The 23003-nt window shown below is 41.5% G+C and overlaps 1 protein-coding gene across 6 annotated transcripts in view; it reads left to right on the forward strand.

The window, feature by feature from the left end:
• LOC138751513 (transcription factor Sp4-like) overlaps positions 1-23003 on the forward strand; it is a 118588-nt gene that overhangs the window by 53993 nt on the left and 41592 nt on the right. For all 6 annotated transcript variants that reach the window (XM_069913866.1, XM_069913865.1, XM_069913867.1 and 3 more), the window contains one exon: positions 16109-16308. In XM_069913866.1, the coding sequence (XP_069769967.1) occupies positions 16109-16308 (200 nt within the window). The remainder of the gene's footprint in view (positions 1-16108; positions 16309-23003) is intronic.

Here is a 23003-nt window from a genome sequence, read left to right on the forward strand (position 1 = left end):
ATTATAGGGAGGGATTAACCACAGGTTTATTCCTTGGAGCACAGGAAAATGAAGAGTGATCTCATGGAGGTGTACAGGTTCAAATTCAACTTTATTATTATCTGACTGTACTTATTTTTTCTTTCTTTGGCTTGGCTTCGCGGACGAAGATTTATGGAGGGGTATGTCCATGTCTGCTGCAGGCTCGTTGGTGACTGACAAGTCCGATGTGGGACAGGCAGGCACGGTTGCAGCGGTTGCAAGGGAAAATTGGTTGGTTGGGGTTCTGTGTTGGGTTTTCCCTCCTTTGTCTTTTGTCAGTGAGGTGGGCTCTGCGGTCTTCTTCAAAGGAGGTTGCTGCCCGCCGAACTGTGAGGCGCCAAGATGGTTGGAGGCGATATCAGCCCACTGGCGGTGGTCAATGTGGCAGACACCAAGAGATTTCTTTAAGCAGTCCTTGTACCTCTTTGGTGCACCTCTGTCTCGGTGGCCAGTGGAGAACTCGCCATATAACACGATCTTGGGAAGGTGATGGTCCTCCATTCTGGAGACGTGACCCACCCAGCGCAGTTGGGTCTTCAGCAGTGTGGATTTGATGCTTGCGGACTCTGCCAGCTCAAGTACTTCGATGTTGGTGATGAAGTCACTCTAATGAATGTTGAGGATGGAGCGGAGACAGCGCCGATGGAAGCATTCTAGGAGCCATGGGTGATGCTGGTAGAGGACCCATGAGTCGGAGCCCAACAGGAGTGTGGGTATGACAACGGCTCTGTACACGCTGATCTTTGTGTGTTTCTTCAGGTGGTTGTTTTTCCAGACTCTTGCGTAGTCTTCCAAAGGCGCTATTTGCCTTGGCGAGTCTGTTGTCTATCTTGTTGTCGATCCTTGCATCAGATGAAATGGTGCAGCCGAGGTAGGTAAACTGGTTGACCGTTTTGAGTTCTGTGTGCCCGATGGAGATGTGGGGGTGCTGGTAGTCATGGTGGGGAGCTGGCTGATGGAGGTCAGGCTGACTTCCAAGCCAAACATTTTGGCAGTTTCCGCAAAACAGGACGTCATGCGCTGGAGAGCTGACCCTGAATGGGCAACTAAAGCGGCATCGTCTGCGAAGAGTAGTTCACGGACAGTTGCTCTTGTATCTTGGTGTGAGCTTTCAGGCGCCTCAGATTGAAGAGACTGCCATCCGTGTGGTACCGGATGTAAACAGCGTCTTCATTGTTGAGGTCTTTCATGGCTTGTTTCAGCATCATACTGAAGAAGATAGTAAAGAGGGTTGGTGCGAGGACACAGCCTTGCTTCACGCCGTTGTCAATGGAGAAGGGTTCGGAGACCAGATGAAACGTTTCTCCAGACGACGGTGCACACACAAAGCACTCAGCACATAATAATCACATATTTACCTAAAATTAAAATCCAAAATTAATAATAATATTAATAATATAAATATTTTGGAATAATTTGCTCAGTTACAGGATACCATTCATCAATCTCATACCTAGAAGCTATTTCCCAGCGTGGCAGTTCTGATTTTGATGTTCCTGTACATCCTTTTTGATGGTAGCAGTCAAAGATACTGTGTGGTAGATGGAGAGAGTTCTCAATAATTCTCCCTAATTTAGGAAAGATTTTGGGTACCACAGATTTTTATTAATTATTTTAGAGTAATTCCTTTTCACCTTCGATTCAAGATGGTGATTATTAGCATTGGTTACATTTAGGTATCCAATTTTTTTAGATTTTTTACTGACCAAAATATTGCTGCTTTTGAACAATTATTCACCAAATTTACCATACCTAGACATTTTTTTTCATTATTTACAGGTTAGGAGCTTTTTAAGTTCTTTAATTTTAAAATTTCCCTTAGAACCTAACATGATAGGGATGATTTATAATTTTCAGCCTCATTATAAACGAGTGATATCTGGCTTTTATGAATTACTTTTAAATTCTAGAGATAGTTCCTTGGACAGAATTTAAAAAAAACAAAAAACTATGGAAACAAGATTTTCAACAGATATTTTCTGAAACAATATGGAATTCTCTACTGAAATGAGTGTACTTCTTTATACTAGACCTTCATTATTACAATTTAAGGTAGTACACCAGGCCCACTCTTCCAAAGTTCAATTGGCTAAATTCTATTCTAATCTCTCTTCTAAATGTAATAAATGTATAACTGAAGAAGAAACACTGTATCATATGTTTCGGTTATGTTCTCTTTCCGAATTTTGAGAAGGTGTATTTCATACCTTGTCTTTTGTTCTTCATATTCATTTGACTCCAAATCCTTTTATTCCTCTCTTTGCACTAAGTGGGCCAACTGGTTTAACTGTGACTGCTCCACAGTCCCATATAGTTTCCCTCCGCTCCCGTATTGCCATTTTAATGAGATGGAAAGATGGTGTCCCTCCCACTCGTACTCAGTGGTTGTCTGATATGATAGCATGTCTGACTTTGGAAATAATTAGATGTTCCACGACTGAAATGAATCTAAACTTTGTTTCTTTAGGGGATTCTTAATCACTTTCACAATTTGTAAGATAACAAGTTTTTGGTTTTTGAACCCAATGTTTACCTTTTCGTATTAGTAGTGAAATGTTTGTGTTGGCCAGTAGCCTCCGAAGGGAGGGGATTGAATTAGATATTTAGCATTGTGTTTTTCTTTTTAATGTAACATAGGTTTCAGTATTGTTTGTTTTGCTATATGAGATTTGTTAATACTTTATCGTAATGTACCTATGGAACATTTATTTGATAAAACCAATAAAAATATTGAAAGAGAAGCAATGCTGCCAGTAAATGTCGACAATAGACGAGATCATGAGAGAAATAGATTGGATGAATGCAGAGAGTCCTTTGCTAAGAGTAGGGAAATTGGTAATCAGAGGATAGAGGTTTAAGGTGAGGGAGGAGAGGTTTAACAGGAACCTGAGGCATAAACTTGGTTTTATATACAGAGGGTGATGGGTATATGAAATGGGCTGCCTGAGTAGGTGGTGAAGAGAAGTAATATTGCAGTGTTTAAGAAAGATTTGAACAGATACATGGATGGGATAGGTTCAGACACATGGTCGAAGCACAGGCAGGTGGGACGTGTGGTTGGACATTATGGTTGTGGGCAAGTTGGACTGAAGGGCCGATTTCTGTGACTCAATGATTATGTGTTCCTTGTGCAAGCAAGATCTTATTACAACCTCCCCATCCACCTAATATCTAATCAATATTATTCTTATCCTAGAACTACCCTCCTCATTATCCGCAACATCACTAATTTTTGTGTCATCTATTAATTTACTAATCATACCTCAGACATTCTTATTCAAATTGTTAATATACAGGCACTCTCCGGGTTGAAAATATCTGATGTACAAACAACCTGTAGTTGTGAACTGACTGAAGAAGAATGACATCTATTTCCGGTTCGAGTGGAGCTTGCTTTCCATTGGCTGGCTTTAAGATATCTGTTGAATTAAGTTTCCGCACAGCAGATTTCTATAGCTGTTAGCCAAGCTATGGTGAAGCAAGTTATCCTCTGGAGGATATCCAGTATCTGGCATGTGTACATCAGAAGTTATTGTTCTTCTTTCTTTTCTTTTTCTTTGGCTTGGCTTCGCAGATGAAGATTTATGGAGGGGGTAAATGTCCACATCAGCTGCAGGCTCGATTGTGGCTGACAAGTCCAATGCGGGACAGGCAGACACGGTTGCAACGGTTGCAGGGGAAAATTGGTTGGTTGGGGTTGGGTGTTGGGTTTTTCCTCCTTTGTCTTTTGTCAGTGAGGTGGGCTCTGCGGTCTTTGAAGGTTGCTGCCCGCCGAACTGTGAGGCGCCAAGATGCACTGTTTGAGGCGATATCAGCCCACTGCCGGTGGTCAATGTGGCAGGCACCAAGAGATTTCTTTAGGCAGTCTTGTACCTCTTCTTTGGTGCACCTCTGTCTTGGTGGCCAGTGGAGAACTCGCTATATAACACGATCTTGGGAAGGCGATGGTCCTCCATTCTGAAGACGTGACCCACCCAGCGCAGCTGGATCTTCAGCAGCGTGGACTCGATGCTGTCGGCCTCTGCCATCTCGAGTACTTCGATGTTAGGGCATTGTATTGTTTGATAGATTACCAATATCTCCTTAATTGTCAGGCGGCCAGTGACACGCATCTGCTGAGCAGCCCAACGGAGGGGAGGGAGGAAGGCCAGGGGAAAAGAAGCAGCAGCGTGCACCATGGCGATGCCACTGTAAGGCTATGCCTGTTATGTCACAGACCAGTGGCAATGGAAATTCACCAAGGCAGTATTATTTTTTGTTTTTAAACAATATAGTTAATAATAACTACTAATAATATAACACATTAGTCAAATCAATCCCAACTCTGTGTTTGTGTGTGATCCCCAAATCTTCCAGTCTGAGGCCGTAAACATGTTCTGTATGCAAGGATCTCAGGGTTCTCCTGCTGTGCCCTGGCTAGGGTGTACTCGATCACAGGGTGGAACAGTGCGTCAGCCACCGCATTGGTCTTACCCGTGGTGAGTTGGATATCCATGGTGAACTTGGACACACATGAGAGGCATCGTTGCTGCCTGGCCAACCACTTTCTGCAAGGCAAAGGTTAATGGTTTATGGTCCGTGAAGACCTTGAATTGCCTGCCTTCTTGAAAATACAGAAAGTGCCTGACTGCCAGGTACCACGCCAATATCTCCTGGTCAAAGACTCTGTATTTGAGTTTTGGTGACTGGAGGTGCCTGCTAAAGAAGGCCAGGGGCTGCCATTGCCCTTTGATAAATTGTTCCAGTACACCCCCTACCGCTATGCTAGAGGCATCTACTGTGAGGGTAGTTGGCATCTCTGGCCTGAAGTGTTCCAGAAGGGTGGTGTTGGTCAAAGCATCCTTGGCTTTCTGGAACGCCTCTAAGACCTCATTGTCTCAGGTAAAGTTCTTACCCTTCCCTGCCATGAGCGCGAAAAGGGAGTGCATAATGTGAACCACTGCCGGTATGAATTGGTGATAAAAGTTAATCATACTGGTGAATTCTTGCAACCCCTTCACCATGTGGGGCTTGGCAAAATGCCAGATGGCCTCTATCTTTTTGGGTAGGGGTTTCACTCTATGCCTGTTGATTCGATGCCCCAGGAAGTTGATCATTTGCAATACAAACTGGCACTTAGCAGGGTTTATAATCCTGTAGCTGGGCTCACAGTTGCCTCAGGTGTGATATGAGCCCAGAGGACCCCAAAACCCAGCAGCAATAGATATTCACCAAGACAAATGGTTACTTAAACAAAAGTTGCTTTTAATTATCTTTAAACATGAAAACAGGATCAAACTAACTTAAACTTATCACTATTAACTAACTTAACAACCCCCTTCTAATTATAAGTGCACATGTGTGTAAGTTTAGAAAAGTTCTTTGATTCACAGTCCAATCTCACTTCTCATTCCTCCAAGTTTACTGGTTACAGGCAATTCTCATACTGTGCATAGAATTTAACATTTATGAAGTTCATCAGGCTTTGATGCTTGAAAGGTAAATGTTTACCGCTCAGGAAGGTTCTTGTCAGTTTTCAGAGGGAGTTTTGTAGTTTGCTTGACACCCACAACTGATTCTTTTAACCAGCCACTTTAGTGTCTTGCTGAAGAAACTTGCCCCATCAAGGTTTTCCAGATGATAACCTTTCTTTCAGGACACCACAGAGTTTCTTTTTGTTTCTCTTATTTCAAGTGAAACATTAGGCAGCCAGTCCTCTCCTCTTGCATGAACCACAAGGGCTTTGACCCTTGTTGAAGTTGAAGTAAGCACTCACAACCCATCTTCCAAATGGGGTTTTTCCACAAGCTTCCCAGCTTGATAGAAAAAGCCTATTTTACTCTCTCTGCTTGCAAAACCATATGACTCTCTTAGAACAGCAAGTTCCCCTCCAGACAATCTGTGGCTCCGACAAACTCTTTCATCTGTTGCCTTTTTGTAGACAACAATCCATTAGTGACATCTCTTGGGCACTCTCCAAAGCTTTTGCATAGGCTCTTGGTGCCAGCCTGTCCAGTATGAGCAGAGCTCCAGTATTTTAGATAAGATCTATTTTAAAGTGCTTGTATGTGATCTACACTAAAACACCTGCCCCAATTTATATCCCAAAAACATTATCAATAATCTGTCACAGGTGGGCCATATGCTTAGTGTCATTGTGGCTGGCGATGAGAATATTGTCCAAATAGATGAATATGAATGGGAGATCCTGACCTACCACCCATCCTCACCCCATCTTCCCTGCAGATGGCCTCCACCATCCTGCTGCCTCTGGTACCACATGCAGGGGAGAGGCCCATGGGCTGTTAGAATATCGCACTATCCCCAGCTCTTCCATTTTTTTTAAACTTCCCCCTTGGTGAGAGCGAGCTTCTCAGTGGGGGGAAGGCCCTTGGTGAGGATGTGGAGCTTTACCCCATGCTTTGACTTGGCAGTGGAAAACTGTGGCACCACATTCGAAGAGAACTCCGCAGGATCTGCCTGAAAGTGTTATTGCATAGCATAACGGAGTCAAGGTGGGGGGCAGGTAACTTGACTTCCCCCAGGGGTGTAGTTTGAAAAGTCCTGGCATGTACCAATCACCGTCCTTTAAGGTCCACCAGCAGGTAGTGAGCTCAAAGGAACTCTGCTCCCAGGAGTGGTTGTCCCACTGCCGCAATCATGTATGTCCATCATGGGGACAGTGCAGGTGCTGAACAACTGTATAGTAGTGCTGTTTGGTGCCCTCAGTGCCAGGCCCAGTTTGCCATTCTGGGTGTCATATGCTGGGTGTGGAGTGGAAGACGACACTTATTTTGGCACCAGTGTCCATGAGGACAGAGTCCCACACGTGGAGGAGGCTGTCACGTTGGCCAATCACAAAACCATCAGCGATGATTGGCCATGGTGTTTTCCTGAAATGCGCAGGGTGAACTGCATCGATGGGCTCCATCACCCCATCCTTGGTGATAGTAGCAATACTGTTGGGTCGAGGGATCCACTTGCCTCTCTGTTTTGGCCTTGCTGCTGGCAGTGTGCAGGCCCTAGTAACCTGTTCCACCGAGCCACTGTTTTCTTTCTTCACACTCAAGAGAATGTCTGCTTGGGCAGCGACTTTCCTGGGGTCACTGAAGTCCTTGACGGCAATCAAGAGTCTAATATCTTCAGGCAGCTACTCCCGAAAAATCTGCTTGAAGAGCAGGCAAGGCCTGTGTCCCTCAACAAGGGCGAGCATTTCGTTCATGAGGGTGGATTGGCCCCTGTCCCCCTGAACCATCCATATGTAACAACTAGGTGGTGCGTTGGTGCCATGAGATCACGGAGGTGTGGGTTAATAGCTCCTTGAGGGCATCATATTTCCCTTGCTCCAGAGGCTGCCATGGGAAATCGACGACCCTTGCTGCCGTGTCCTGGCCAAGTGAGCTCACCACGTAGTAGTAACCTGTGTCATTAGCGTTGATCTGTTGAAGATGGAACTGGGCCTCGACTGTTCAAACCTCGCGTGTGGCTGCGACACCTGGAAAGTTGGCAGCTTCAATGAAACCGCGTGAAGAACTTCAGGTCTACTGCCAGTTGGACCTTTCAGGGTCACCAATGTAGTGTGCACTACCACAAAGCAAGGAAAGAAAACACATACATGAGGAGTCGATGTTGAATTCTGATTTTATTGCATTGGCAGCTCTGTTTATATTCTCTCATCGCTGCTGACATCGGGAGTGGCGTCACTGCAGCGCTGATCTCCAATTGGGCTGTGTTCCTGCCATTGCTTGCTGTTTCCCACCGTGCAGGTGGTCACTTTGGATGAAGGTCATTGGCCTGTAGGGTCTGCGCTGTTGTCACGTTTGTTGGTCATTTTGTGTACTGGGTCGCATGCCACTTAGCAGGCCGCAACAGTATCAAATTAATAGGCCGCAATATGATGAAAAAATGGTGAAAAAGAATAAAATATGGTAATTATAATATTTCTATAATTTCATTTTATAATTTTTTTTTTAATCTGGTTACATCCATGATAACAGTTTCGCTCTGTGCCTCTCAAGCAAACTACAAGATGGAATGAATATTGAGATAAAATGGAATGAATATCAAGTGAAAAGAAAGTAGATTAAAAAAATCCACAGGCAAACAAATGGAATTGCACCATAATCTGTTATGGGCATAACAGTGTTATTATTGGTCAATTTAGCAGGCACTGTGTATTTGTTTACTATTCAGATGTTAGGAATAGTATGTTCAACTGTTGCACACTGTACTTATTTTAGAGGTAACAACTGTTATGGAATATGTTAATAAAATTATGATTTAAAAATAGATCTTAAAAGGGTAAGATTGTGAGATTTAGTTATTGGGTCACACTTCACAAACAAATATTTGCCATGCAAGAATTATACAAGAGTAAACTTCATGTCTGCAGTTGGATTTGCAGAGACCATGGGAAATGCTTGTGAGAGTTTCACAAGTAGTTGTTAATGGACCAGCATGTTGAACAGTGTCCAGGCTGAAGAACTGAGAAGTCTTTTGCTGTTAGACTGGTCCCAGAGTTTTAAATTTCTAGTTGAAGTTTGTTGTCATAGGAGGGGCCATGTAGTTTTTGCAAACAGAGAGAAACTATCAATTTTTGGGAGATAAAGAGTGACTGAGAGTATACTGTAGCAGTTTGTGGCGCAGACTGCAAGTTAGCAGACCTGCTGCATGACCCCATTTCAAGATGGATTTTGAATTCTAGTTCAGTCTATTCTAAACCTCTGTGGTCATTTAGAGGTTGTGACTGGTTATTGTGTTTCTCCTGGAATAGGGGAAAAATAACTCTTTGTGATAACCTGGAAGAGATGATCTTTTTGAAAAACCCAAGGGGGCAAGATTCTTTGGTAAGACAACATACATAAGAAAATTAGAAATAGGAACAGCAGTAGGCCATCCAGTCCATCGAGCCTGTAATTCAGTAAGATCATGGGTGATCTGATCATTGACCCAACTCCACCTACTTGCCTTTTCCCCATATCCCTTAATTCATTTTTTAATGTAAAAATGTATCTAACTGAATATTAACTATGTGTAATGAAGTAGCCTCAACTGCTTCCCTGGGCAGAGAATTCCACAGATTCACTACTCTCTGGGGAAAAATAGCTTTTCCTCATCTCCATCTTAAATCTACTCCCCTGAATTTGAGACTGTGGCCCCTAGTTCTGGTCTCACCTACCAGTGAAAACAATTTTCCTACCTCTAGCTTATCTGGCCCTTTCATAATTTTATCTTTCTATAAGATCTCTTCTCATACTTCTGAATTTGAGTGAGTATAATCCCAGGTGATTTAGTCTCTCCTCATAGGTTAAGCCTCTTATCTCTATCAACCTGGTGAACCTCTGGACTGCCTCCAAGGCCAGTATATCTTTGCTCAAGTATGGAGACCAGAACTGTACACAGTACTCCAGATGTGGCCTCACCAGTACCTTGTTCAGTTGCAGCATGATCTCCCTTCTCTTGAATTCAATTCCTCTAGCAATGAAAGCCAACATTCCACTTGCCTTCTTAATAACCTCTTGTACCTGCAACCCAACCTTTTGCAATTCATGCACAATCACTCCCAAGTCCTTCTGCACTACACCATGCTGCAGTTTTTCACCATTTAAATAATAATCTGCTCTTCTATTTTTCCTATAAAAGTGGATGACCTCGCATTTACAAACGTACTCCATCTGCCAGATCTTTGCCCACTCACCTAACTTAACTATATCCTCTGCAGCTGCTCCAAATCTTCTGTACAGTTTGCTTTTCCACTTAATTTAGTATCATCTACAAATTTGGCTACACCTCACTCTGTCCCCTCTTCCAAATCATCAATGTAAATGATGAACAGCTGTAGGCCCAGCACCGACCCCCTGTAGCCCCCCACTCACTACTGTTTGCCAATCAGAAAAACACCCATTTATCCCGACTCTCTGCCTTCAGTCAGTTAACCAATCCTCAATCCATGCCAATATACTTTCCGCAACTCCATTCATCTGTATCTTATTGAATTGTTCTAGCACATCCTCTACCACTGTGCTGGAGGCATCAACAGAATGTAGGTGCCTCTGGTCTGGGGTGGACCATGAGGGAGGCGTTGGCCAGCACATCTTTGGTGTTCTGGAATGCCCAAGTAACTTCTTTTGTCATCAACACAAAGAGGGGACGCATGATGTGTGCTGCTGCCGATATGAACCTGTGGTAAAATGTTATCATACCAGTGTTACGAACCCAGAGGACCCCAAAGCCCAGCAGCAATAGATATTCACCAAGACAAATGGTTACTTAAATGAAAGTTGCTTTTAATTATCTTTAAACATGAAAACAGAATCAAACTTCAACTTAACTAACCTAACTTAACCCTATGTATGTAATGTGTGTTTAAGTTCAGAAAAGTTCTTTGATTCGTAGTCCAATCTCACTTCTCATTCCTCAAAGTTCACTGGTTGCAGACAATTCTTATACTGTGCACTAAATTTAACATTTATAAAGTTCACCAGGCTTTGGTGCTTGAAAGGTAAATGGTTACCGCTCAGGAAGGTTCTTGTCGGTTTTCAGAGAGAGATTTATTGTTGCAGGACATCCACAACTGATTCATTTTTAAATCAGCCACTTCAGTGTCTTGCTGATGAAATTTTCCCCCTCAGGATTCTCCAGATGATGACCTCTTTCTTTCAAGTCACCACAGAGTGCCTTTTTGTTTCTCTTATTCCAAGTTAAACATTAGACAGCAGTCCTCTCCTCTTGCATGAAGCATAAGGGCTTTGACTAAGCCGTCTTCCATATGGGGCTTTCCACAAGCTTACCAGCTTGTCCTGTTCCTGTCCCAACTACTGTTCTCTTCCAGACAATCTGCGGCTCCAACGAGATCTTTCATCTGTTGCCTTTTGTAAACAACAATGTGAAGTCTCTTGTGTACTCTTCAAAGCTCTTCCAAATGCTGTGAAGCAGAGCTCCAGTATTTTAAATAAGTTCTGTTTTAAAGTGTTTGCATGTAACCTACTCTAACAAACCTTTCCCAATTTATCTCCCAAAAACATATCTATATACTCTGCCACACCTGAAAATTCCTGTAGCTCTTTGACTGTGCATGCCTTAGCAAAATGCCAGTCAGCCTCATCTTTCTCAGGGAATGGTGTAGCCGTATGTCTGTTAATCCTGTGCTGCAGGAAATCGATTGTGTCCAGACTGAACTGGTACTTTGTGGGATTGATAGTCAGCCCGAACTCCCACAAGTGGGTGCACAGTTGTCTCAGGTGGGCAGCGTGGTCCTTGTGACTACAGCTGGTGATGAGGTTAGATGAATGCATGGTCTCCAACCCCCTGCTTTTTTGGACACCATGTGGAGGGGAAAGGCCCAGGAACTATCGGAGCGCCGCACAATCTTAAACTCCTCCATTTTCTTAAACTCCATTTTCTTAAACTCCTCCTTTGCCAGGCTGAGCTTTTTGGGAGGGAGTCACCGTGCCCTGATGTGGAGCAGGAGGCCCTCATTCAATATGAATAAAACTGAATAAATTAATAAGAAAATTTCTATAGAAGGGTAAGAAACCAAGAGTGGCTTTGGACAAGTTAACATGGCTTTTGCAGTTACCAAATTTTAAAATAAGGCAGCTCAATTAAATTCTTGTCAAACTTCTATCAACTAGGGGAAAAAACAGCTTGGCTCAAGTTATATAAATTAGAAGAGAATGTTTCTGAACATTTAATTTATAAATGGAATGAGAAATTAGTAAGGAATAAAAATACACCAATATTAAATCAAATATTAAAATATGGATTAATATACATTTAGAAAGAGGGATGGTAAACTATGAACTACCAAAAGTTAAAGCAAAATCAGTTAATTCTTTTTACAATGAACAATAATTTTTTAATGAATGGACAAGAAAAGGAATTAAAAGAATAAAAGATTTTTTTTATAATATTTTAATGGCATTTGATCAATTGAAAGAGAAATATGAAATATCAAATGACACTATTTTCTTATTATCAATTAAAAAATATTCAAAGGATAACGAACATTTAAGGCTATCTGAGTCAAGCATTTTGAATATATTGATAGTTTAAAATTTATTACAAATATGTATATTAAATTACAAAATAATAAAAATGATAAAGAAATGTACAAATCAAAACAACGTTGGGAAGAAGATTTAAATATGCAGATAAAAGCGAAGCTTGGTCTCTGAACTATGTAATGGTATGATAAATACAATAAATACTCGGTATCATATGATACAAATATAATTTATGGCATAGATTATATATTATACCTCAAATTTTAAATGAATGTAATCCCACCTTATCAGATAAATGCTTCCATTCTAAACAAGACATTGGTACAATACTACATTCAATTTGGACATGTGAGAGAGTAAATTTTTTCTGGGATGAATTGAATCTAATATTAAATTAAATAACAAAAAATAAAATACCTAAAGATTCAAAAAAATTCTATTAAGTAATATAAATGATAAAGACTTGCAGTTAAAATTGGATAGATGTCAAAAACATTTTTTTATGATTGCTTTAGTAGCAGCAAAAAAAAATGCATAGTGCCAACTTGGAAAATGAAAGCATCTTTGAAAATACAGTGTTGGTATATAAAAATAGATTGCAGTCTTCTTTGGCTTGGCTTCGCGGACGAAGATTTATGGAGGGGGTAAAAGTCCACGTCAGCTGCAGGCTCGTTTGTGGCTGACAAGTCCGATGCGGGACAGGCAGACACGGTTGCAGCGGCTGCAGGGGAAAATTGGTTGGTTGGGGTTGGGTGTTGGGTTTTTCCTCCTTTGCCTTTTGTCAGTGAGGTGGGCTCTGCGGTCTTCTTCAAAGGAGGTTGCTGCCCGCCAAACTGTGAGGCGCCAAGATGCACGGTTTGAGGCGATATCAGCCCACTGGCGGTGGTCAATGTGGCAGGCACCAAGAGATTTCTTTAGGCAGTCCTTGTACCTTTTCTTTGGTGCACCTCTGTCACGGTGGCCAGTGGAGAGCTCGCCATATAACACGATCTTGGGAAGGCGATGGTCCTCCATTCTGGAGACGTGACCCATCCAGCGCAGCTGGATCTTCAGCAGCGTGGACTCGATGCTGTCGACCTCTGCCATCTCATTCCATTAGGAAAAACCTACCTATGATTTAAGAGATAATTTTGGACAATTAAAAAATAAATAGATCTGGGAACCATATATAAAGTTCATTGGTGATCACCACACTCAAACCTCCATCTCTTAAAGGGATATTATATTCAGTAATGCACATTATACTATTATATATAATTTCATCAAGTCAATAAAAATTGGATAATAACCAAATGATACCTTTTTTCTTTATTTGGGTTTAATTTTATAGATATATATATTACTCCCGCCAAAAGATATAGATATATCTATATAGATATCGATATCTATATAGATAGAGAGAGAGAGAGACAGAGACAGAGAGACAGAGAGAGCACGAGATAGATAGAGATATATACACACACACACCGTAAATATTCATGTATAATGCGACACCCCCACCCCCATTTTTGAGGGGGAAAAAGGGGGAAAAATTTTAACCCCCGTGTATAATACAACCCCCCTGCCCTCGCCCAATTCGCACTGGCGTCTCTCTCCCCCCTCGCCCGCTTGATTCATGCTGGCGTCTCTCTCTCTCCCACCTCGCTCGCCCGATTCGCACTGGTGTCTCTCCCCCCTCGCCTACCCAGTTCACGCTGCCGTCAATGTAGGCGGCTGCTGATAATCATACTTATCATTAAACCTGGCAGGAAAAAATTGTTAAAATAATAACCTCGTATATAATCCGACCCCCCCCTCCCCGCACTTTGAGCTCAAATTTCGGTACAAAAATGTTCGTATTATACACTAATAATTACAGTATATAATTTATGTATGCAAAATGTATAGTTTTGAATTATTGTTTCTTATTAAATAATTTTTTTTAAATGTGTAATGTCTTACCCTATGCTTTGGCGCGGCTGCGGAGTAATAGTTGAATATCCATGGGCAGCTGGTCCAGAAAGATCTCAAAGAGCAGGCAAGGCTTGTGGCCCTCGGTTAGAGCAAGCATCTTGCTCATTAGGGCAGATGAGGCCCTGTCCTCTATCCATCTATATGCAGCAATCGGGTGGCACGCTCAACCCAGGAAAGCCTGAAAGTGTGGGTTAACAGCTCTTTCAGGGCCACGTATTTACCTTGCTCCAGAGGCTGCCATACAAAATCTACAACCCTTGCCAGTGTGTACTGATCGAGGGCACTCCTGACGTAGAAGTCGCGGGTGTTGTCGGCGGTGATGTGGTGAAGCTGGAAGTGAGCCTAGGCCTGCTTGAATCATGTGTGGCTGCGACACCCAAAACGTTGGGATCCTGAGTGAGACCTCGTGGGTGGTCGCTGGCTCCACTTGATCCATCATCTTTGGATATAACTGCCAGTTGGACCTGTCGGGGTCACCAATGTGGCGTGCACACTACGTGAGTGTGGAGGATAATGACATGCATAATGAAGCCTTGGAAAACTGACTGGTTTATTGCTCTGGCTGTCATGCTTATATGGGTCTCTGGCACTGACGTCAGGCCCCCATGTCATTGGAGTGCCAGCCTAGGATTGGACAGCATTCCCACCAGCATTCCTCATCTTCCCATCGTACAGAGGTCACCTGGGATGACGGCAGATGTCACCTTCAAGTCTGTGCAGTTGCTGCGTTTGTCAGCCATTTTATGGGCTGGTCTGTGTCTCTGCGCGCAGGCCCATTCTTTTGCTTACTTTAGTGAAGGGTTTGAGGATAATTTTGAACTTGGAACATCAATCTGTTCTTGCCATATAACTGTACTTTTTGGAGTTACTTTTCATTGAAACATACCTCAAGGCTGTTTGAATTGTGGACAAGTCAAAACACTGAGAAAATACCATTAATATTATCTCTACAAAATCTTGGAAATTTATTGGTTCATGTTTAATGCCAACATTAGCATCTTCTCCCAGGGCAATATTCCCAGCAATTGTAACATCCCTATTGACTCATAGGAATCTCTGGTCTATAGATGAATAAAATGGAAAAGGAGCATCAAGGAAGGCACAGAACTGATGAGCTCTTTACAACAGAGCATGCGCATGTCATCTTTAAACAATAGGAGCACACATGTACTTGATGGACATCAAAACTACTGGCATGATAAAGTTAATACGCAACTTTTTTAAAAACCCCAAGCTTTACTGAAAACTTATATTTGCAGCATTAGATGGGAAAAAAGAAACATGACTTTCAGAGTCCTCATAACTGCTTGGATTTTAACAGCAGCAGACAAGGTTTTTGGAGTAAAAAAATACTTATTCTGAAGCACCAAATCTTGCTGAATATTATAGTTTGCACAATATTTAATAGTTTGCATTTTATTTTTGTTATAGCATGTTAATTTGTTAACTGTACAATATACTAAGTAATCTAGTGTTGACAGGCCAAGCCAGTGGGCATCATTCTTGCTTTAATATAATATCTACTCCTCAAGGGGGCAGAGTATGATAGATGAAATGGAAGTTAAATATGTCATTGGTGTTATTTCTCGATGCCTGGCTAAAGCAAGTTTAATGAGGTTAATCTGGCATTGATCCAGATTAAAACCACAAATGCAAGCAAAGCACTTAAAGAGAAACTGATGGAATCATTCAAGTTATTCATTTGATTACTGAACTTTCAAACTTCAATGACCAAGAGTAGCACGATTGTAGAACGGCGCAGACAGTTTCAAGAAATAAAGGGAGGGGAAAATAATTTGATTGCATTCATTTTAAATCAATTGTGTTCATCCTTTTTTTTTACCTCAAATTATTCCTTCAGAAGTTACCCTTATTCACTTTCTTACCACCAAAATGAGGAGTGTGGGTGCTGTCTGAGAAAAATCCTTTCGTTGCATCCAGGTCCCTACGAATCAAGGGGAATCACTGAGTTTATGCCAGTAATCTGTTGGTGTCCAATAGACAATCTTTTGTTTGAAAGGCATTAAGCAGTAGATTATTGAATAAGGATGAAACATTCTGGAAAATTCACTGCTTATACATGGGTATCATTTTCAGAGTGAAAAAAATACAAAATGGCTGATTTATTCTGCAACTTCTTTTTACAATAGGGCCTCCAGTGAACCAGGGAAGAAGAAACAGCACATCTGTCACATGGAAGGCTGTGGGAAAGTTTATGGTAAAACATCGCATTTACGGGCCCATCTTCGCTGGCACACTGGTGAGAGACCGTTTGTGTGCAATTGGCTCTTCTGTGGCAAACGTTTTACACGGAGTGATGAATTGCAGAGGCATAGAAGAACTCATACAGGTTAGCAAAGTACAATGCTGGATTTCATTTAATGTCTTTATAAAAGAAATACTTTTAAGTGAATACCACTGCCAAACAATAGGTAAAAACAAAATGCTGGAGAAACTCAGCAGGTCAAACAGTGTCTTCTATAAAGCAAAAATAAAGATATATAACCAACATCTCAGGCTTGAGACCTTCGTCAAAGTATGGAAGAATGGCAGGCATCTGAAAAAAAAAGAAAAAAATCTTTGGGGGGCCAGGGGTCCCAAAGTTAGGAGGTAATAATGGGTAGGGGTGGGAGGGCACAGCAGCAAACAGGGGGAAGAGGAATGTCCACCAAGACCCCTTCTCCCACTTTAAGCCTTCTTCCTCTTGGACACTTCATCCTGGCCAGCTGGTTGCTTTGTATCATTTTATTTCTAATTGCCACCGAGACATCAACCGTGTCAATTGCACCTCCTCTGAACAGTCTGCTCTCCACTATCTCTGCAGCAATCCCAACTTCACCATCAAACCCACAGACAAGGGTGGTGCTGTTGTGGTCTGGTGCACTGACCTCTACCTTCCTGAGGTCAGACGACAGCTCTCAGACACCTCCTACTTGCCCCTTCCACAGGACTCCACTACAGCACTTCAAGCCACTGTCTCCAACACCATCTTCAACCTCATCGCCTCTGGTCACCTCCCTCCCACAATCTCCAAACTCATTTTATCCCATTCCTGCTCTGCCTCATTCTACCTCTTATCCAAGATACATAAACCTAATTACCCAGGTGGACCTATTGTTTCCGCTTGCTCTTGCCCCACTGAAGCCCACACAGGCAAAGTCCCTCAACTCTTCCTCCACTATATCAACAACTATATTGGAGCTCCTCATGCATCCATGATATGATCGTCAACTTCATTCACTTCGATGCCAACTTCCTCCCTGATCTCGAATTCACCTGGTCCATCTTTAACAACATTCTCCCCTTTCTGGATCTCTTTCTTCATCTTGGGAGATCAGCTTTCCACTCACATATTTTACAAACCCACCAACTCCCACAACTTCCTTGACTATACTTCCTCACACCCTGTCCTCTGCAAGGATTCTATTCCTTTCTTGCAATTTCAACGTCTCCACCATATCTGTTTCAAAGATGAGGTCTTCCAGTCCAGATCATCTGAAATGTCTGCCATCTTCCACAACTGGGACTTCCCCTCTACCACCATCAACTCAGCCCTTGCCCCACATCTTCTCCCTTTCCCACTCATCTGTCCTGGCCCCCTCTGCCAGATGCAACAAACACAGGATTCCTCTTGTCCTTACCTAAAACCCCACCAGCCTCTGCATCCAACACATTATCCTCCATAATTTCCGTCACATGCAACATGATCCCACGACCAGATACACCTTCCCCTCTCCTCCTCTCTCTATCTTTCATATGCCCTGCTCCCTCTGTGATTCCCTTGTGTAGTCATTCATCCCTTCCAATTGCTCTCCTGGCATCTTCCCCTGTGGCCAAAGGAAGAGCATACTTGGGTATGCTCTTACACCTCCTCCCTCACCACAGTTCAGGGCCCCAAATAGGCCGTTCAAGTGAAACAACACTTCACTTGTTTATCCGTGGGAGTGATTGACTGCATCCGGTGCTCACTTTGTGGCCTTCTGTACATCGGAGAGACTGGGTACAGACTGGAAGATCGCTTTCCAGAGAACCTTCACTGTGCCCGCAACAGTGACAGGGATTGCCCAGTGGCCAACCACTTCATTTCCACGTCCCACTCACATACTTGCATGTCCATGGCCTCATCCCACCAAGAGCACTTATAAATTGGAGGAACAACACTTGATTTTCTGTTTGGGCACACTCCAACTGAATGGCAGTACAGAGACTTTTCCAGTTTCAATAGAGAAACAACTCTCCATTCTCCATCCCTTCCCTTCCCCTTGTCTTCTTTTCTTTAGCTCTCCATCCCCTTCCCTCTCTCTTCGCCGAGCCATTCCTTTTCCCCCTGCTTCCTGCGGTCCCCTCCCTCCCCTACCCACCTATTGCTTCCTGCGGTCCCCTCCCTCCCCTACCCACCCAACCCCTCCCCCCTCACCTTTTTATTGTCTGGACGCCTGCTGACATTTTTCTAAACCTTGATGTCAGGCCTCAAAGCCCAAAAGCGATATAAAGTCCACTCTTTGACCAGCTGAAGTTCTCCAGCATTGTGTTTTTATTTCATCCACAGTGTCTGCAGATTTTTGTGTTTTACTGCCAAACAATAAGGCCTGTAGCTGGGATTTAAACCTGTTTTCCCTTTTCTCCAATGGTCTTCGCATTGTCCCATGTGGGGTAAAACTGCAGTTTTCTTCTTGAACTCTGATTTAATTGGTGACTCTTCCTTATCAGTCATAAGGAGACAATATTCAAGTATTAAGTGCAGGAAAAACACTCCAGCAAAAAGAGAAAAAAAATGCAAAATTTGTATATTCAGTTTTTGACCTGCTCTGGGACTTGAGTTGTGGCTGCAGCAGGTGGTCAATTTCATTGTGGACGTACATATTGGAACACGTTGTTAACGTAGAAGAGTTTCATAGTATACCGTGGCTGGATAAATCTTCCTAATCTACCCTAGTTTGGGAATAACAGTCTGGAATTTAAGGATTTAGCTAGCTGAAGATCCTGCTGCTGCTGGGATAGAAGCTCTGATGTCAAATCAATCTGCCTAATCTGTATGCTTCTGGCAGTGGGTCATTAATGTCCTTAGTAGCCTGGATTTCAGCAGGCTGAACTCCACACATGTGCCGACATGACACAGCTACTATCTTGGAGCTCAAGAGCATTTGTGATGCCAAATTGATAGGTACTTCTGAATTAAATCCTCATGCTGGATATTTTCATAGTTGACTCTCTCAGCCAAAGTTAGATCAAAGTACTGCAGTACACAAACTTTCTAAGTGCTCCATTTACTCCAACTGTATGTTGCCCCAGTTACCTAACTTACAAATTGCTATCAAATTCGAATCACTGTTTAGAAAAATACTCAGACTTTACTCCACAAAAAGGTATACATTCTGTCATAGTTTGTAATCTAATTTCAATTCATCTGGATTGTGATATCATTTTTAAAATTGAGATTGTGACAGATTATGTGGTGTTTGTATTTAAAATAGATATGTTTTTGGGAGGTTTTTTTTAGTGTAGATCACATAAAAACACTTTAAAACAGATCTCATTTAAAATACTTGAAGTCTGCTCAAGCCAGACAGAGCAGCTCCTGCGGATGTTTGCAAAACCTTTGTGGAGTGCCCAAGAGACTTCACTAATGGATTGTTTTGAAAAGCAATAGATGAAAGAGATCAGAGGAGTAGTTCGGAGCTGCAGGCTGTCTGGAGTGCAACTTGCTGTTCTAAGAGGGTCATATTGTTTTGCAAGCAGAGAAGGGGTCAAACAGGCTTTTCTTTGTGTGTGTGTGTGTGTGTGTGTGTGTGTGTGTGTGAGAGAGAGAATTCAGTTCTGTGGTGCTACAGTCAGCAGCAGCAGCTGGGACTAGAACAGGACAAGCTGACAAGCTTGTGGAAAAACCTCATTTGGAAGACGAGTTGTGAGTGCTTAGTTCAGCCTGGTCAAAGTAATTGCGGTTCATACAAGAGGAGAGGACTGCCTGCCTAATGTTTCACTTGAAATAAGAGAAACAAAAAGGAACTCTGTGGTGATTTGAAAGAAAGAGCTTATCATCTGGAAAACCCTACTGGGGCAAGTTTCTTCAGCAAGACACTAAAGTGGCTAGTTACAAGGAATCAGTTGTGAGTGTCCAGTGAACTACAAATCTCTCTCTGAAAACCAACAAGAACTTTCCTAAGCGGTAACCATTTACCTGTCAAGCACCAAATTCTATGGACAGTATGAGAATTGCCTGCAACCAGTAATCTTGGAGGAATGAGAAGTGAGATTGGACTGTAAATCAAATAACTTTTCTAAACTTACACACATAACATACTCATGCACTTAGAATTAGAAGGGGGTTAAGTTAGGTTAGTTAAGTTAATAGTGATAAGATAAAGTTTGATCCTGTTTTCATGTTTAAAGATAATTAAAAGTAACTTTTGTTTAAGTAACCATTTGTCTTAGTGAATATCTATTGCTGCTGGGTTTTGGCATCCTCTGGGCTCATAACAAGATAGCTATTTACTTATAATCATGGTATTTGAAATTAATAAGACTTGGGTGTGACTGAAATAGTAAAAGAGTAAATTGCTATTTAATATTTTGTGTGATGTCAAGTAAAATACAAATCAGAAAGAATCTCACTAAACAAGTGAGTATTGCAATAGTTAATTAGAAAGTTTTCAAGAATAAAATTGCTCTCTGAAGTAATGTTAGATGCCAAAGCTATTTTAATACAAAAAAAAACTAGTCATTTGCCTTGACTTTACAAAGTGAAATAATTGGGTTGAAGTGTTCTGGTAGAAATCTTTCTGATTGTAGCCAGATCTTCCAAACCAATACAGAAAATCAGCCTGTGCACAAGCATTCTAAATTCAAGATTTTGCTGACGAGATCTTTCACAATTCTCCAGTTATATCCCACATGGAGACTGATGACATGGCTCAGACTTGGCAGGATTCCAAAGCATTATGATGGGACATTGTCTTTAGGATCCAGCTCCAGGATGTGAGATCCTGTATGTTTTGATGTGGCTTCTTAGGCCTAATTAAAAAACAAAGGGAATAGTACTTGTTATTTATTTTTCTTTTGAAGGCACAATTGTAGCACAGTGGATAAAGTTACCCTATTAATAACCCAGAAACTTGGCTAACGATTCTGAGACCCAAGTTGAATTCCCACTATAATGTCTGAGAAATTTAAATTGCGTTGTTAATCTGGACAGTTGCATCTTAATACTTACATAAAGCTGTGAATTGTTTTCAAAATTATTTTGTTCACTATCATGAGGGGGGGGTGGGGGGTGGTGGACTGATGGATTTGCTTACCTCATTTGATATTTGTATGACTTTGAGTACACCAGTGTTTGACTTGTTTTGGGGAAAAAATATTTAAATATACCCAAAAATAACTTGGTTGTTATTGGTGATTAGAGGTGGACCTCAATAGTGTCCAAAATCTGAAAAATGAATAATTAAAAATATTTTCAATAATTTATATTTCTGTTAAATTAAAGATGATTAAGCTTTTTAAAAATATTTTATTTAACTATTTTTAAACCACTACAGTAAGTACATTTCATTCAATAAAAGACTTCTTCAAAAGTTACACATATGGTATACAACTCCCCCCTCCCCTCCCCAAAGCACAAAAAAAAGAGAAAAAAAAGAATGGAGAATGTCAAGGAGATAAACTGTATATCGTAAGTTTTTAATCCCAAGAGGGATTCTGTTAAACATTCATACCCACATTTTGCAAATATGGTTATCATATTTTCCAAAATATCTGATATTAATTTTTGTAAACTATGAGTCATCTTCTCAAGTGGGATACAGCTACCAAGTTCCACATGCCATCTCTCCATCCCTAAGTCTGTGTCTGGTTTCCAAGTAATAGCTATACATTTCTAAGAAACTGCTAAAGCAATTTTTTTTACAAATTCATTTTGATACATAGTTAATTTCAATGTAGGTCTTGTAGTCCTAATATTACCCAACAGAAATAACATTGGATCCTGTGAAACTTAACCCCTGCTTATTCTTTCCAAAAAATCACCAATTTCCAACTGAAAATTTTTAACTTTAGTACCCTTCAATGTAGAATACAAAAATGATCCAATCTCTTGTCCACATCTAAAACATAAAACATAAATCCCTTAAAGTATTTTTGTACATTTTTATGAAAAAGAATGGATGGATGAAAATAGTGTAAGACAATGGATAGACATTGTGTGGAACAAGAGGTCAGGGGTAGTTTATGCAAGGAATGGAGATTGCTGGTCTGGGATACATTTTGTAGCCACTTAACTGAGAACACTAAAAGTAGATTAGTACTGCATAATACATACATGGCAGTTATCCTGGGTGGTTTGACGTCTATATTACACCTTCTCGACGTCTACTTGAACACGCCATTCAAAGAGTGTGTGCGAGAGGAATGGAATACATGGATGTTAAGTGCAGAAAAGTTGTTTACAAAAGGCGGGGCAGTGCGTGCTGTCTCGCTTGATGTGCTGTGTAACTTTATGCTCAAGGCATAGGACAAAGTTAAAGTAGAGACTGTGATAAAAATCATTTAAAAATTGCGGTATCTCTTGTGCAATTGATGCCACAGAAGATCATTTATGATGAGATACTGATGAAAAAGCTGAAACTGCCTCATCAGATACAGACTGGGACCCAATATGATAACTGTTTAAACAGTGAGAGTATGGACGTGCTTGCCACCATATTTGCTTCAGATGACTATAGCGAGAGTAGTTTTGAAGGGTTCTAAATGTGTTGTTTTCAGACAATGGTAGTGATTTTGAAGGGTGCTAATTGTGTTCTTTTTAATAAAAATCTCAATGAAAATCTGTCGCATTCGGGTTTTTTTGTTTTACAATGGCCAATTTGTATGCCAAATTGGTTTTTCAAGGGTCGACTTACACATTGGATCAGTGAGGATTGGATTTTGAGCTAAATTTAAGGTCTCTAAAGTATATCTGGGGTATAAACTTTTTTTAGGTTACACCAAAATATATGGTAGTTCTCCTGGGAGAGGTGTATCTTCACATCCCCCACTCGTGCCATCATGCCA

The sequence above is a fragment of the Narcine bancroftii genome, chromosome 1 (assembly GCF_036971445.1).
Source record: "Narcine bancroftii isolate sNarBan1 chromosome 1, sNarBan1.hap1, whole genome shotgun sequence".
In the NCBI taxonomy this organism is placed as follows: domain Eukaryota; kingdom Metazoa; phylum Chordata; class Chondrichthyes; order Torpediniformes; family Narcinidae; genus Narcine; species Narcine bancroftii.